General features: G+C 48.2%; 2 protein-coding genes across 6 annotated transcripts in view; both read right to left on the bottom strand.

The window, feature by feature from the left end:
* IFT172 (intraflagellar transport 172) overlaps nucleotides 1–6,187 on the bottom strand; it is a 32,223-nt gene extending 26,036 nt beyond the window's left edge. For 4 of the 5 annotated variants that reach the window (XR_011504124.1, XM_014850368.3, XM_044772137.2 and 1 more), the window contains exons 1-8: nucleotides 5,994–6,171; nucleotides 3,248–3,391; nucleotides 2,918–3,030; nucleotides 2,433–2,472; nucleotides 2,063–2,128; nucleotides 1,762–1,841; nucleotides 1,466–1,553; nucleotides 438–652 (exon numbers count right to left, since the gene is read on the bottom strand). Coding sequence is in view for 4 of the 5 variants with exons in the window: in XM_014850368.3 (XP_014705854.1) it covers nucleotides 438–652; nucleotides 1,466–1,553; nucleotides 1,762–1,841; nucleotides 2,063–2,128; nucleotides 2,433–2,472; nucleotides 2,918–3,030; nucleotides 3,248–3,391; nucleotides 5,994–6,032 (785 nt within the window). In the remaining variant the exon portion in view is untranslated. Of the gene's footprint in view, nucleotides 1–437; nucleotides 653–1,465; nucleotides 1,554–1,761; nucleotides 1,842–2,062; nucleotides 2,129–2,432; nucleotides 2,473–2,917; nucleotides 3,031–3,247; nucleotides 3,392–5,993 lie in introns of all 5 variants that reach the window. The other variant, XM_044772136.2, reaches the window with a different exon arrangement.
* A 1,818-nt stretch (nucleotides 6,188–8,005) lies between these two features.
* FNDC4 (fibronectin type III domain containing 4) lies at nucleotides 8,006–11,499 on the bottom strand. The gene is made up of 7 exons (XM_014850385.3): nucleotides 11,047–11,499; nucleotides 10,723–10,867; nucleotides 10,521–10,636; nucleotides 10,069–10,273; nucleotides 9,505–9,594; nucleotides 9,051–9,175; nucleotides 8,006–8,618 (listed from the first exon to the last, which is right to left on the bottom strand). The coding sequence occupies exons 2-7, from the start codon at nucleotides 10,841–10,843 to the stop codon at nucleotides 8,583–8,585; spliced, it is 693 nt and encodes a 230-aa protein (XP_014705871.1). The 5' UTR covers nucleotides 10,844–10,867; nucleotides 11,047–11,499; the 3' UTR covers nucleotides 8,006–8,582.
* Nucleotides 11,500–12,252: the final 753 nt, after the last annotated feature.

Below are 12,252 nucleotides of genomic sequence, written 5' to 3'. Positions count from 1 at the left end.
CTGGGGGGCTTTGGGGAGAAGAAGAAGGAAAAAAAAAGATTGGCAACAGATGTTAGCTCAGGTGCCAATCTTTTAAAAAAAAAAATTTAGCCAGATAGATACAAACACCAAATTATAACATAATGTGGTAAACACTAAGCCAGTCGTCTAGAAAGGGATGATGGGAACACAAAGAAAGCGGAGAGGAACTCTGCTGTGGAATCCCAGGGACAGGTATAGAGACACAAAGAGAGCAGGGTGCCTTTTGGAACTGCCAGCGTGCCAATGGATGGTGCAAGCAGGAAGAGGAAAGTGTACAAATTAAAACCTGAGAATCTCTTTCACATACGCTTGATTCTGATCCAGTATCCCACTCTAGCTGAGAATAACTGAGCAAAATCAAAGAATGTACACAGGAAAAGTAGGCAGAAGTAGTTGCAGTTGGAAAGGAGACCCACCTGTCATAACTTCCCAGCACAACAGATTGGCCCCCAGGACTTGCTGCAGCTGTGGTGAACTCCCGCTCCTGAGGGTCACGGCTATAATCAAACGTTTGTAGCACATGGCCTTCCTTTCCATAGGCCACAATCCTCCGATCACAGCCTGCAGCCACAATGCTGTTGGTTGCCCAAGCCAAGGCATAAGGTGGGCATGGGTGGTTAACCAACTTCCCCTAAGACAAAAGTAGAGGGTTTCAACCACTCTGACTCTAAGGACTCCATCCCAGGAATTTCTCATTCCCAGCATCTGACATGCTCACTCTGCCCAGCCCACATTGCAGAAATCTTTCTCCCAACACATGCTGATCCTGAAGACTTCAAACACTGTCTTTCTGTGTTATACTCACACACACATACATATGACATGTGCACACTTACTGACCTTGTGCTCAAGAGGAAACCTCAAAATACTTGTGTTGGAGATCTTTAATATGCACCTAATAAGGCCCCCCCAAAGGGAGCTGTCCTAAACATCAACCAATACTGTGTAGGCCCATGGGGAGCATATGGCTCTCATTTTTTTAGGAGGGATAAATTTAATTAAGTATTACACAAGTAATTCTTAATGTAAATGATTCAAATATTAGAGAATTATATAGACTAAAACATGAATGTTCCTTTTATCCCTCATCTTTTCCTTTTTCCCTCTCGAGAGTAAATCACTCTTTTCTTCTATGTATTTATTTACATAAATATATTTTTTACATAAATGAGATTGTTTTTCACTTTTCATTACTCTGAGTCTTTTTTTCCCTTTGTCTCAAGGACCCTTTCACCTGATTCACCCTTTCCTGTAAATATTAAGCTCTGGCCTCCTAAACTCAAATCCTCTCTGTGGCCACATCCAAATGTCTCTCTCCCTGAGGTTTTACTCCTCTAGCCTCCTCCCCCAGCACCTCTATGTAAATTCCTTAGATGTCCGACCTCCTCTAGGGGGGATCTTGGAATTTCCTTATCTCCTATCCCAGAGTATCCTTTATTCATACCTGTGACTCTCCAGAGCCTTCATCATCAAAGAAATACCTAACAATGGTGCCATCTGCATGACCAGAGAGAATTCCTTTCCCAGAACAACTGAAAAAGTAGAGAAAGAGGAAAGGAGAGAAATACAGGAAGAGTTATCTCACCAAGAAAGTCCCCTTTCTCTGTCAAACACTACCCTACCTGTGGTCCCTCCTACCAGTCCTCCCCATCTTTCATACTTTGGGCTCCCATCCCAGACTTCCTCATAGCTTTTTCCTACCATTGCCAAGCTCTTGGGATACCACTCTTCCTTACTCACTTTGTTGTCAGTGATACCACGTAAGAATCTGTCCCATAGATGGTAGATGATTTATTAGTTTTAGTGTTTGCTAAACGAACCTGAAAATGGGAGAATGGACACAAGTCTGGTTAGGCTACTTTCAATTTCACCCAGTTCTTAATTAAGAAAAGAAAAATAAATAATAAAAAAATGCCCTGGTCCTTACATATTCTCCCCCAGTACACAACTCAACCCTAAGGGAGAATACTAACCATATTCCTCTCTCCAGAACCATTATCCCCATCCACAACCTCTCCTGTGTTTCTCTTCCCTCCTTTACCTTCCCTTCAGCCAGTCCAAAGACAATGATGTACTCCGCTGGCCACTGCAGACAGGTAACAGCACTCTGTAAGGAAGAAATAATGAAAAAGGATAACCTTCTCTATGTAGGTTAGCACATTTATGACAACCTGAACCTGAACAACCTGCCACATGCCACCACCCCAATCACCTATAGGGAAGGAGAGGAGGGGACCCAACTGGGGCTCTAAGGAGGAAAGCAGATGATGAGCAGCCAGGCAGCACCATCCTTGCAGTAGGAAAAGTCAGATTCAGATGTTTAAAAATCCAATTCCTAGTTGCATTTATAAGCAGATATACTGATACATGGTTGCTCATCCTAGTCTCCCAGGGACTGGTTTGAACTTTACCGTCTGGATAAACTTGTTACAGATGACTTTCTTGTCACCCCTGCCAAATAAAAGGAGAGAAAGCATATTAAAAACCACTTCCATAAATAAATTGCCACAAGTGACGCTGGGAGAACGGAAGAAAGAGCAGATACCTTCCCTGGCCCACCAGTATTTCCTACCACTCTGCAGAAGCCCTAAAAGGAGGCATAAGAGGGAGGAGTCTGAGTAGCTTTGGAACAATAACAAAGACATAACATCACTCAGGGCTCCCCAGGATCTCAAAGGGCCTCCTTGCTGACCTTAGACTGGTTCCTCCAGGCATGGGATTGCAGAACACACGGGGCAGGCAAAGGTAGGGAAGCAACAACAGACTCTGGAAGGCCAGTGCCTCCCCTGCCCCAGCTTGGCTCCTCATCCTCTCTATTCTCCCTCCCCAGTGAGGCATTTCTTCCTGCCGTCCCCTTCTTTTCTGACCCACGCCATGTCCCAATCTCTATCCTCACCAATCTTCTCCAATCTTGTAGACATAGATGATGTTGTCGGTCTGTCCTATGGCAATTTTAGTGGAATCAGGAGAAAAAGCCATGCCCTTCACCATATAGCTCTTCCTGCCATACTAAGAGTTAAAAAATAAAGAAAAAGAAGTAATGAGTATATATGAAAGAGAAAAGAGAAGAAAAGGTGCATGTATGACTGTAATGGGCTTGAGGGATTTACACTGAGAAAAGGAGGGGCAGGCCATTGCCTATGACTATGGCTAGGAAGCGGGTTAGAAGGCTTTCAGGTTCATAAGGCCCCAAGAACAGGTTAAGGTACACAGGAGCCCTCTTCACCTTCATGTCAGCTGGTTTAGTGGAGAACTTATCTCTCCGCTCCCCATGTTCATCATACAGCAACACCACTCGGTCCACTGTGCAGACGGCAAATTTGGCATTGTTCTGGGACCAAGCCATGCACGTCACCTTTGCAGCTCCATCCTGCAGAAGCAAAGGGGGCAAAAATAAACCCAGGCACTGGTCTAGAATACCAAAAGCATTTCTAGTTCCCTTAGTTCTAGTGTGACTTAGGTCAATTTTCCTCCTGCATTTCTTGTTCCACTAGTTCTAGTCTGACTTTGGTTGATTTCCCGCCTATCACGGTCCTTAAAACAAAGAGATGAGTGTGATCCATCCTGGTCTCCAAGGCCATAAAACCCTGGACTGTGAGAACAAGGTGATTCTAGAAACCCATAATGCAAATGCACTAAGAGATGACACGCTAAACCAACTGTACCAATGTGTCCCTGCGATGGCCTCCTTGTTCCCCCATGTCCCAGGTCTGCTACTGAAATAAATTCAATTGGTCTGATAAGTTTTGGTCTTTAGCCATTCATTCAATTAATATTTTTTGAGTACCTTATTGAGAAAGACACTTGACCAGGGCTGAGACGGAGACAAAGATCAAAACAAGAATTGAATAAGATGGTGCAAAAACAGGAAAAGTCCCATAAGAGAGGTACATACAAAGCACTGTAATAGTTTGCAGAAGACAGATAATTTTATGTTTAAATAATTAACATTAAGCTTTGAAGAATGAGTGGGGAAATTGTCTGAGATAGAAGGAACAGCACGAGCAAAGGCAACTTCTGGTCAAGAAATAGTAATTTAATTTAGCCAAAAGTATCTTGTAAATAGCAGAATAGAGGAAGCAAGGCAGGGAAAACAGACTGAGGCCAGCTCAGGAAGGGTCTTCGAAGTGATGCTAAGGAGTCTGGGCTTACTTGGTAGTTAAGGGAGAGAGTGAAAGTTCTGAAACAGTAAAACAATCAGAGTTGAGATTTGAGATGAACAAGGCCATCTTGTTTTGTTCTTTTTTAACTATCCACTTCACCCAAATCAGAAGTGATCATCTCCCAGTGAATTATTTTTGCCACATCTGTCCCTTCTACCACCAGGGCTGGTCATCTACGGTTCTGCACTAAGGATTTTTCCCTCCTTGAAATAAAAAATTTAGCTTCTGCTCCAGTTGTTTGATCAATTACTTGGGCTCTAGAGCTCTGGCTTAAAGCATAATTGCTTTTCACTCCTAACTCACCAACCTCCAAAGTGAGAGGTAAAAAAGGCTTTTTTCATCAAAATCCTCAAACCAGAGTCAGAAAACAGCCACACCAACACCTTTATCACTCTCCAACTCTTGGTTACATTAGGTTAGAAGGGCTGAGGGCTCCTCAACAACCATTGCTGATCATCTTCCTTCATCATTTTGCCCAATCCTGGACATCTGGCCCTTTCCCGCATCATGACATCATCTTATTTTGAAAGACTGAAGGAGGATTTCATTTCCAATTAATCCATTAGGGTAAAGGAATCTTTAAATTACAGATTCAGCAATGAGCACAGCTCTCTTTTGTTCTAACTTCCTTCTATTCTCCTAAAGCCTCTGTAAAGTCTTCCTCATTCCCAAAATCAATCAATTCCCTTTTCTCTACAATATGTACCTCACAGAACTGTCGTGAGGATTAAGTGAGACAGGGAACAAAATAATAATAGCTAACCTTTAACAGCACTTCCCATAGACAGGCATTTTGATAAGTGTTTCATATGCATTATCTAGTTTTACCTGATAACTCAGGTAGATGCTGTTATTATGCCCCTTTTACAGATGGGGAAACTAAGGCAAAGAAAGGTTAAGTAATTTGCTCAAGTTTACATACACAGTTTGTAAGTGGCAGAACCAAGATTTAAATCCATGTTTGCCTCCATAAACCACAATCCTAGTTTTTTAACTTATGCTGCCCTGGTACATCTTAAACACTCGGTTATGGCAGATGTTACTCTCATTAGCTTTGCTCCATTTTGTCCTCTGAATTGTGAATGTCCTCCTTGTCTCTCAGTTTTCACAACGCTTTTCAGTTTACAATGTTCTTTTGTGTATTACTTCATTTAACTCTTACCCTAAATTCCTTAAGGTTGCTATTATCATTACTCCCATTTTCCAAATGAAGAAGCTGGGTGAATGCTTAGAGAGATTGTGCAATAGGGGCCAAAGTCAGTGGCATCAGGTCATTTACTTAAAGTAGTAGTGGTGCGAAGACTGGAATTCTGGTCTCCTAACTCCAAAACCCAGCCTCTCTTCACCATGTTTCTGGGCTCCTCCCCCAGTGCCCAGCCTCTTCTGAATCTGAGATCTTCACCATCAGAAGGAATGGTGAGGCCTTCTGCACTCCCTCTTTGGGGCTTGCACCTAAAGCGTTTATTTAATTCGATGTAGATTTATGTTCGTTGTTTACATGTGCGCCTCCTTCTCTAGTACAAGCCTCTTTAAGGCAGGGGCCATAACTGAGACAGCTCTGGATCCCTCAGAGCCCCAGCACTGGCTCTGGTGGCCACTGACGTTAAACGAAACGTAATGAAAGCTACAGTGGTTAGCGGTCCATCTTGCCTACTGAACACTCTATCGATGAAGCAGAATCCGAATTATCGCTACAGCCTTCCGTCTTCTGCACACAGTAGGCGCTCAACATTATTAAACTTCAGTCGTCCCCCATTTTTCTTGGAACGTTAAGGCGGGCGGGGAGGGAAGAGGCACGCATCTCCTCACCTGAGGGCTCAGCAGGGTCCTCAGGTGCTTCAACTGCATGATGAATACCTGTCTCTCAGACGCCACCAGACAGCGACAGCTCCCGTGGTTACCTGGACAACCCGCCACGCAGCCGCAGCGACACCCGCTTACGCAGATGCGACCAGAGCGCAACGCACGTCGCAAGGTCACCACGTAAACTCGCGGCGAAGCAAACAAAACGTGCGCAGGCGCAGTGGGCTCTAGGGCGGGACCCTCGAGAGGGCTTGATAAGCCCTCTCCTCGACCAACCCTGTCTCCGCATGCAAAACCAAGTTCAAGCCACGCCTTCAAGCCTTTAGCGAACTCTGGGTGCTACGCAGTCGTCGTCTTTCTCACTGACGTATGTAAGCGTGGCTGAGTGCATTCTTTTAATCCTCACAACCCTGGAGGAAAGCAGGGCAGTTGCCATTAGAGGCCTTTTACAGTTGACAGAATTGAACCCAAATAGATTATATGACTTGCATGGAATCACAAGGCTAATAATGATAGCTAACAGTGAATACTCAGTATGTGTCTGCCAAGTACTGTGCAAAGTGTTGTACATCATCATCTCATTTAATCTCAAAGCTACTTTATGAAGGGGATAGCATTATTAGATAGCATATATACCATTTTACATAATAGGAGACTCAGGATTAGAGGGGTCACTTGCCCAAGCTAACAGTCAGTAAAGGACGGAATTGGGGTTCAACCCAGAGCTGGTGCCTTTATAGACTCTTTATATTCCTTAATTCCCAGCTCTCTCTCTCCATGCTATGCTACTATACCTTGTGACACTTTCATCCTAAGACATGATGACGTGTCCAGAGTCTGAGAGATGAATTTTTTGAAACCAGTGGCCAGGGAGAGGTAAGGTACTCTACTTCTGAATTGGGTAACAGTGGATTAAAGACTGTTGCTTAGATCAGGATGTTTTTACGGTTTAGAGAGGAGGGCAAAACCAGAGTTTGGCTCACCTAATAGGTTAAAGTTAAATCCTGTGATACCTGAGGTTGGAACTTGGTTAAGTAGTGGATTGATCTTTGTTTGGACTGGGGTGTCTTTCAGAATTAATGGTCTAATTTCTTATAACATACCAGAGAGATCGAGATGCAGAAAAAGAAAGAAGAGTTACTCATAAGTCTCCTCTAAGGATCAGAGATTTAGAAGACCTGTAACCCTCCAGAAAGTGTAAGATATGCTGTCCAGACAGATGCTGGGTTCTGAAGCCTTTCCCCCAAAGTAGTTGCAAATGTCAACAGGTATTTCTCTCACTGGCACCAACCCTCCTTGGAACTTAGGAGTAGAGGACAGCCTCTATTTTCACAGGAAACAAGTAGGCCCCAGAGCCCAAATTATAATTCTGTTGACAGGGGAATTCCAACCCCTCTGTTTTATTTCCAGAATCTTCCTCTGGATATAGTGGCAGAGAGTGAATATAAACTCAATTATGCTTTACAATTATTATTGACTTTGAATGAACAGAGACAAAGACAGACAGAGACAAAAGGGAAAACGAGGGCAAGGAAGAGTAGGCATAGGAATGCACAGGATAGGAGCACGTGGCACTGAGGGCTCCATTAGTGTAGCTGCTCTTTCGTTTCTCCCAAGTCACATTCAGTCCTTTTCTGAAAATTAGCTCAGGGTTGATGGAGGAGTCAGAGGAACAGATAGTGAGGAGCTGGGCTGCTGATGTGGGCAGTGAAGACAAAAAGGCTCCTGGCCCTCTCATGTGACATAACCTTAGTTTCCACTGGTGCAGGAAGAATTTATATCTTCTTTTCCTCCCCGCCCCCTTCTCAACCAACAAAGCAAAAGGAACCAGGGCTTGGATTTTCTGTGCCCCTTTCTGGCCCCTCTGCACTCATTCCAGGCTAGAGAATTAAAGCAAACACCTTAAAATGAGAGTCTGCTCCTATCACATTGGTGGTGGTGTGAGGGGCCCCTGTGGTCAGGGGAGAGACAGCGGGGAAATGTCTTCAGCATACTATACAGTATACCATTCAGTCGGCTCCAGTTTGTCCAAGAACCTTTATTGGAAAAATGTCCAAGGGGTGAGATCACCAGCAGCTGGAGGGGCTGCCAGGTGAAAGGGGGAGCACCTGAGGCTCCATGGAAGACATTGGAGTAGTGCAGTGCAGCATCTGCCTCCAGGCCCAGACAATTCCTTTTATTTGCTGGGGGAGGGGGAGTACCCACAGAGACACCCCTCTCTTTAACCCAGAGGCAAGATGTGGGGGCAGCTAGGGATGCCAAGAGTCCTGATGCAGGTGAAATGGGGCCCCATTTGGGACCTAATGGGATAGGATTGAACAAAGGACTCTCCCCTAGACTTGGGGGATGGCAGGACATATTCCATCTGATACCACTCCCCAGGTCCAGGAGCGCAGATCCTAACAGACCTACCTTCTGGCCCTGCTCACAGTGGAAAGAGGATGGGTACCAGGCCTGAGATTGTGGGAGTGTCATTACCCTCTGGGTGACTGTGGGATCCTTCAGTCTTGAGCAGGTCACCATCTTAGGCTCTCCCTGACCCCATCCCCATCCCCAGGTTGTTAGTGCATCTGTGTTCTGGTTCTGTTTCTTCACTCATACATCGATGGTATTGATGGATGGTGACTTTTTCTGCGAAAGAAAATGGCTTGAGTCTCTAATTTCAGGAAGGTAATAGCTTCCTCCATCCCAGATTTCTATTCTCCCTCGTTTTTTCTTTTAAGACTGGCACCTGAGCTAACATCTGTTACCAATCATTTTTTTTATCTTTTTCTTGCCAGAGCCCCCCAGTAAACAGTTGTGTATTCTAGTTGCAGGTCCTTCTGGTTCTGCTATGTAGGATGCCGCCTCAGCGTGGCTTGATGAGCGGTGCTAGGTCCGCACCCAGGATCCAAACTGGTGAAGCCCTGGGCCACCAAAGCGGAGCATGTGAACTTAACCATTCGGCCACGGGGCCAGCACCCTCCATTCTCCCTCTTTTCCTGCCCCTCTGCCCTTCTCCCTCTCCCCAGCTGCTCCTCAGGGGCAAAATCACCCTTCCCTCCTTCACTGGCCCCACATCACCTGTCTTGTCCCCACTGGCCTTCCCTGAGGACTCTGTTCTGGCCCCTTCCCTTTCTCCTTGGGGTTGTTGTTGGAGTCGTTGTCCTTGATGATGTCATACTGACGGCAGAATAGCCCAATTACAGCTGAAACACAACAATACAATCTGAGCCTTGATCTCAACCTCCCCAGTCACAGCCTCGAAAGGCAGTGAGATACCCACACAGTTTCTAGAAAATCTAAGAAAATCCTTGAATTCCTCATGCCCATGCACAAACAACACCCTCTTAATCTTCCTGAGCTCCCAACAGCCTCTTCTCCCTCTCTTCAAACTTCTCCTGCTCATCTCCCTCAACTAAGCATCTCCCTGCCCTATTTTTCTCACCCCATTTTCTCCCAACAACCTTAACCACCTCTTGCCTTCACTGAGCCCCACTCTCTCAATCCCGGGTCCCCTGTCCAGATGCTTACTCACCAGCCCACATGAGCAACACCACCACAATGATGACCACTTCCCCCGTCTGCAGTGGTCGCTCTCCATCCAGACCCTCCACTGTGATATCACCTGAGAAGGAAGGAGAAAGACTCCAGGTTATGGGGAGCAGCTAGAGAGCTATATCTATGCAGACAGTTAAGGATGGAGATGCTGGGGATTAGAGTCAGGGTAGACTCATCACAGAGTTGCCCCTGGTAGCCCCTCTCTGGGACGCTGTTAGTGGACAGGTGGTTAGTGACCAAAAAGCAGGAGGGCTTCAGGTCAGGTACTCACTCATGCAGGCTGCATCTGCTGTGAACTGAGGTCGGGTAAAAGGAAGTTAAAAGCCCTCCCCCCAAATGATTCACTACCAGCCTGTCTATATCCAGTCCCCTGCCAACCTGCTTTCCTTCCTTTCCTGGCAGTACAATGAATTAAATCATCCATCTATTCATCTAAGCTAGACTGTTGCTTGCTTTGGGGAAGTAAACGGGAGGCTAAAGGCCAGGTAAAAAGCCACAGAATCCAAAGCTTTAGGGAGTGGGGAATAGCTGAGACCCCCACCTGGGCTTGAGCTGTTTGAGGGTAGCCGGTCAGAACCCTTGAGAGTTCGGAAGTGCACCCTGGGCCCTGGCGGGCTCTCTCCCCGAAGGCCGATGCTCCTGACCTGCACAGTGTAGTCGCTGTCTTCAGCCAGGCCCCAGAGGGCACAGGCCCGAGTGGTGGTGTTCACCTCCCTGATCACACGCTGCCCAGGGCCATTCTGTCGCTGCAGGGAGACGGGAGAGGAGAGCAGCTTCACCCCAGTCCCAGGTCACAAGGCTCAACCCAGGACTCCTGAACATCCAAGCACTCCAAGGGAGTAGGGTGAAAAGAGCAGCCTGAGCCAGGGAACACCAGCTCCGAGATTCTCCCACCGCTGGGAGCGGAATTTGGGGGTGGGGGGAGGGAGGTAACAGAAGGAATGTTCAGAGATCCAAGGACACAGGTTGGGGGAGCAGAAGGGTGATTCATACTTGCTGGGAAATGGAGTAGCCAATGACGATGTTGCCTTCTGGGACGTCCCAGGACACAGTGGCCGAGTTGGCTCTGAGGTGAGTGACTGTCACATTCACAGGAGATGGAGGCCGGTCTGTAGGTGCCAGTGTGTTAACAGGTTAACAGGTTCCACCCAAAGACTAGCTCAGGTTAACTCCCAATTCCTCCCCCTTTACTCACCTGCTCGCACAAAGCCCAGGTCACAGCTGACCAGCAGGAGGACTGTAGGGCTTAGATATGGGGACAGGGGCATCAGCGAAGCCATGGTCTCCACCAAGTCTGCTGGGAGACACTGGGGCATCCGCTTGACATCCAGGCGGGGCTCCTGGAGGTGGCAGGAGTTGTGGAGGGTCAAGGACTGGCTAGAACGCACGGGTAGGCAGCAGCTCTCCCGGGCTCCCCAGGGCCCACAGCAACCCCAGAGCCCCCCTCTTCCCCACGCCTTCCCTGCCCCCGCATCACCCGGGCGCCCTCTGTGCGCGGCTCTGCCCTGCCCACACTCACCTCCGCCGGTCCTCGCGGTCGGTCAGGCCTCGGGGGGCTGCTCGGTGCCCAGAGGGCGGCCCATCGCCCAACTCGGTGGCGCTGCCCCTACCCCATCCCGGCGCGGGCCCGGCGAGGGGGGCAGTGCGGGACCCAGCTGCGGGCAGAGGGCGGAGGCGTAGCGGGCGAGGGCGGCGGGGCTGCCCGGCCCCCAGAGCTCGGACCGGCCGCGTAGTCTGTCGGGGAGCAGGGGGCGGTGCCGGCGCGGCCTGGCGGCTGGCCTGGGTCCCCAGTGCGGGAGGCAGTGCGGCTCCTTCCGCCAGCCCCTGCAGCGGGATGTGACCGTCCCGGCGAGCCAGCCGCCGCCTTCTGCAGAGCTGGCCCCGCTCGCTCCGCCGCAGCCCGGCCGGGACGTGCGGCCCGCCCCGCCCCGCTGGGGTTCTTGCCGCGGTCATTCCCCCGCCCCCGGTTCTCTCAGGGCTCCTCCCACGACCCTCCCATTGGCGGCCTCCCGGGCCCCCAGCCCTTCAGATCCCGGCTCAATCCGCTGAGCCCGCGGGGGCGTGGGGGGAGGCGCAGGTGCGAGGGTCTCCGGCACCTGGGAGAGCCCCTCCCTCCGGATGGAATTAGCCAAAGTGGGAGTAGGAAGTCCACCTGCGGTGCAGGAGGGGACCGAGTGATGGAGATAATTGTTTTCACAATCGCCTACTTGTAGACTGCGTCAGCTTTTAAGCCTTTTCCCCATTCATAATCTGATATTGAGTCCCTTCACTCTCATTCATTCTTTCGTTTATTAAGCAAATATTTATCGAGCGTCTCCTATATGTCTCGCATGTTAAGAGCTGGAGATACAGCGATCATTAGGAGTGCTGGGTTCATAGGGGGACATATAAAGAGCAACGACCTATGTTTCTTTCTTAGCCCTGAGACTTCCTGTGTGGCCTTGGACAAACTGGCTAATCTAAGTCTCAAGTTTCCCATCTGTAAATCAGGGTCCAGAACCTCTCAGGGCTGTTGTGAGGATCAAATGAGACAATGTTGGAGCAAGGTGGTTATAAATCTTACAACACTGTGTGAGTGAGAGATTATTATTAATTTGCACCAATTTGTTAGTTACTTCATTCATTCAATAACCATATAATAAATCCTCAAGTTTTTTAATGCTTTGGTTGAGCATGAAATCTGGAGTCAGAACCTAGGTGTGAGTTCCATTTCTGTCAGCTGTGT

The sequence above is a fragment of the Equus asinus genome, chromosome 6, assembly GCF_041296235.1.
Source record: "Equus asinus isolate D_3611 breed Donkey chromosome 6, EquAss-T2T_v2, whole genome shotgun sequence".
In the NCBI taxonomy this organism is placed as follows: domain Eukaryota; kingdom Metazoa; phylum Chordata; class Mammalia; order Perissodactyla; family Equidae; genus Equus; species Equus asinus.
The sequence above is the reverse complement of the archived record's forward strand: the minus strand, read 5'-3'. Positions and strand labels throughout refer to the sequence as shown.

What these genes read in the sequence shown, in the direction of transcription:
- FNDC4 (XM_014850385.3), bottom strand. Translation starts at nt 10,843, where the DNA reads ATGCCCCAGTGTCTCCCAGCAGACTTGGTGGAGACCATGGCTTCGCTG. An exon ending in GGTGTTGCTCATGTGGGCTG is followed by an intron (nt 9,176 to 9,504) that starts GTGAGTAAGCAT and finishes GTTGTGTTTCAG; the next exon opens with CTGTAATTGGGCTATTCTGC. An exon ending in GGCCAGTGGGGACAAGACAG is followed by an intron (nt 8,619 to 9,050) that starts GTGATGTGGGGC and finishes TTTCTTTCGCAG; the next exon opens with AAAAAGTCACCATCCATCAA.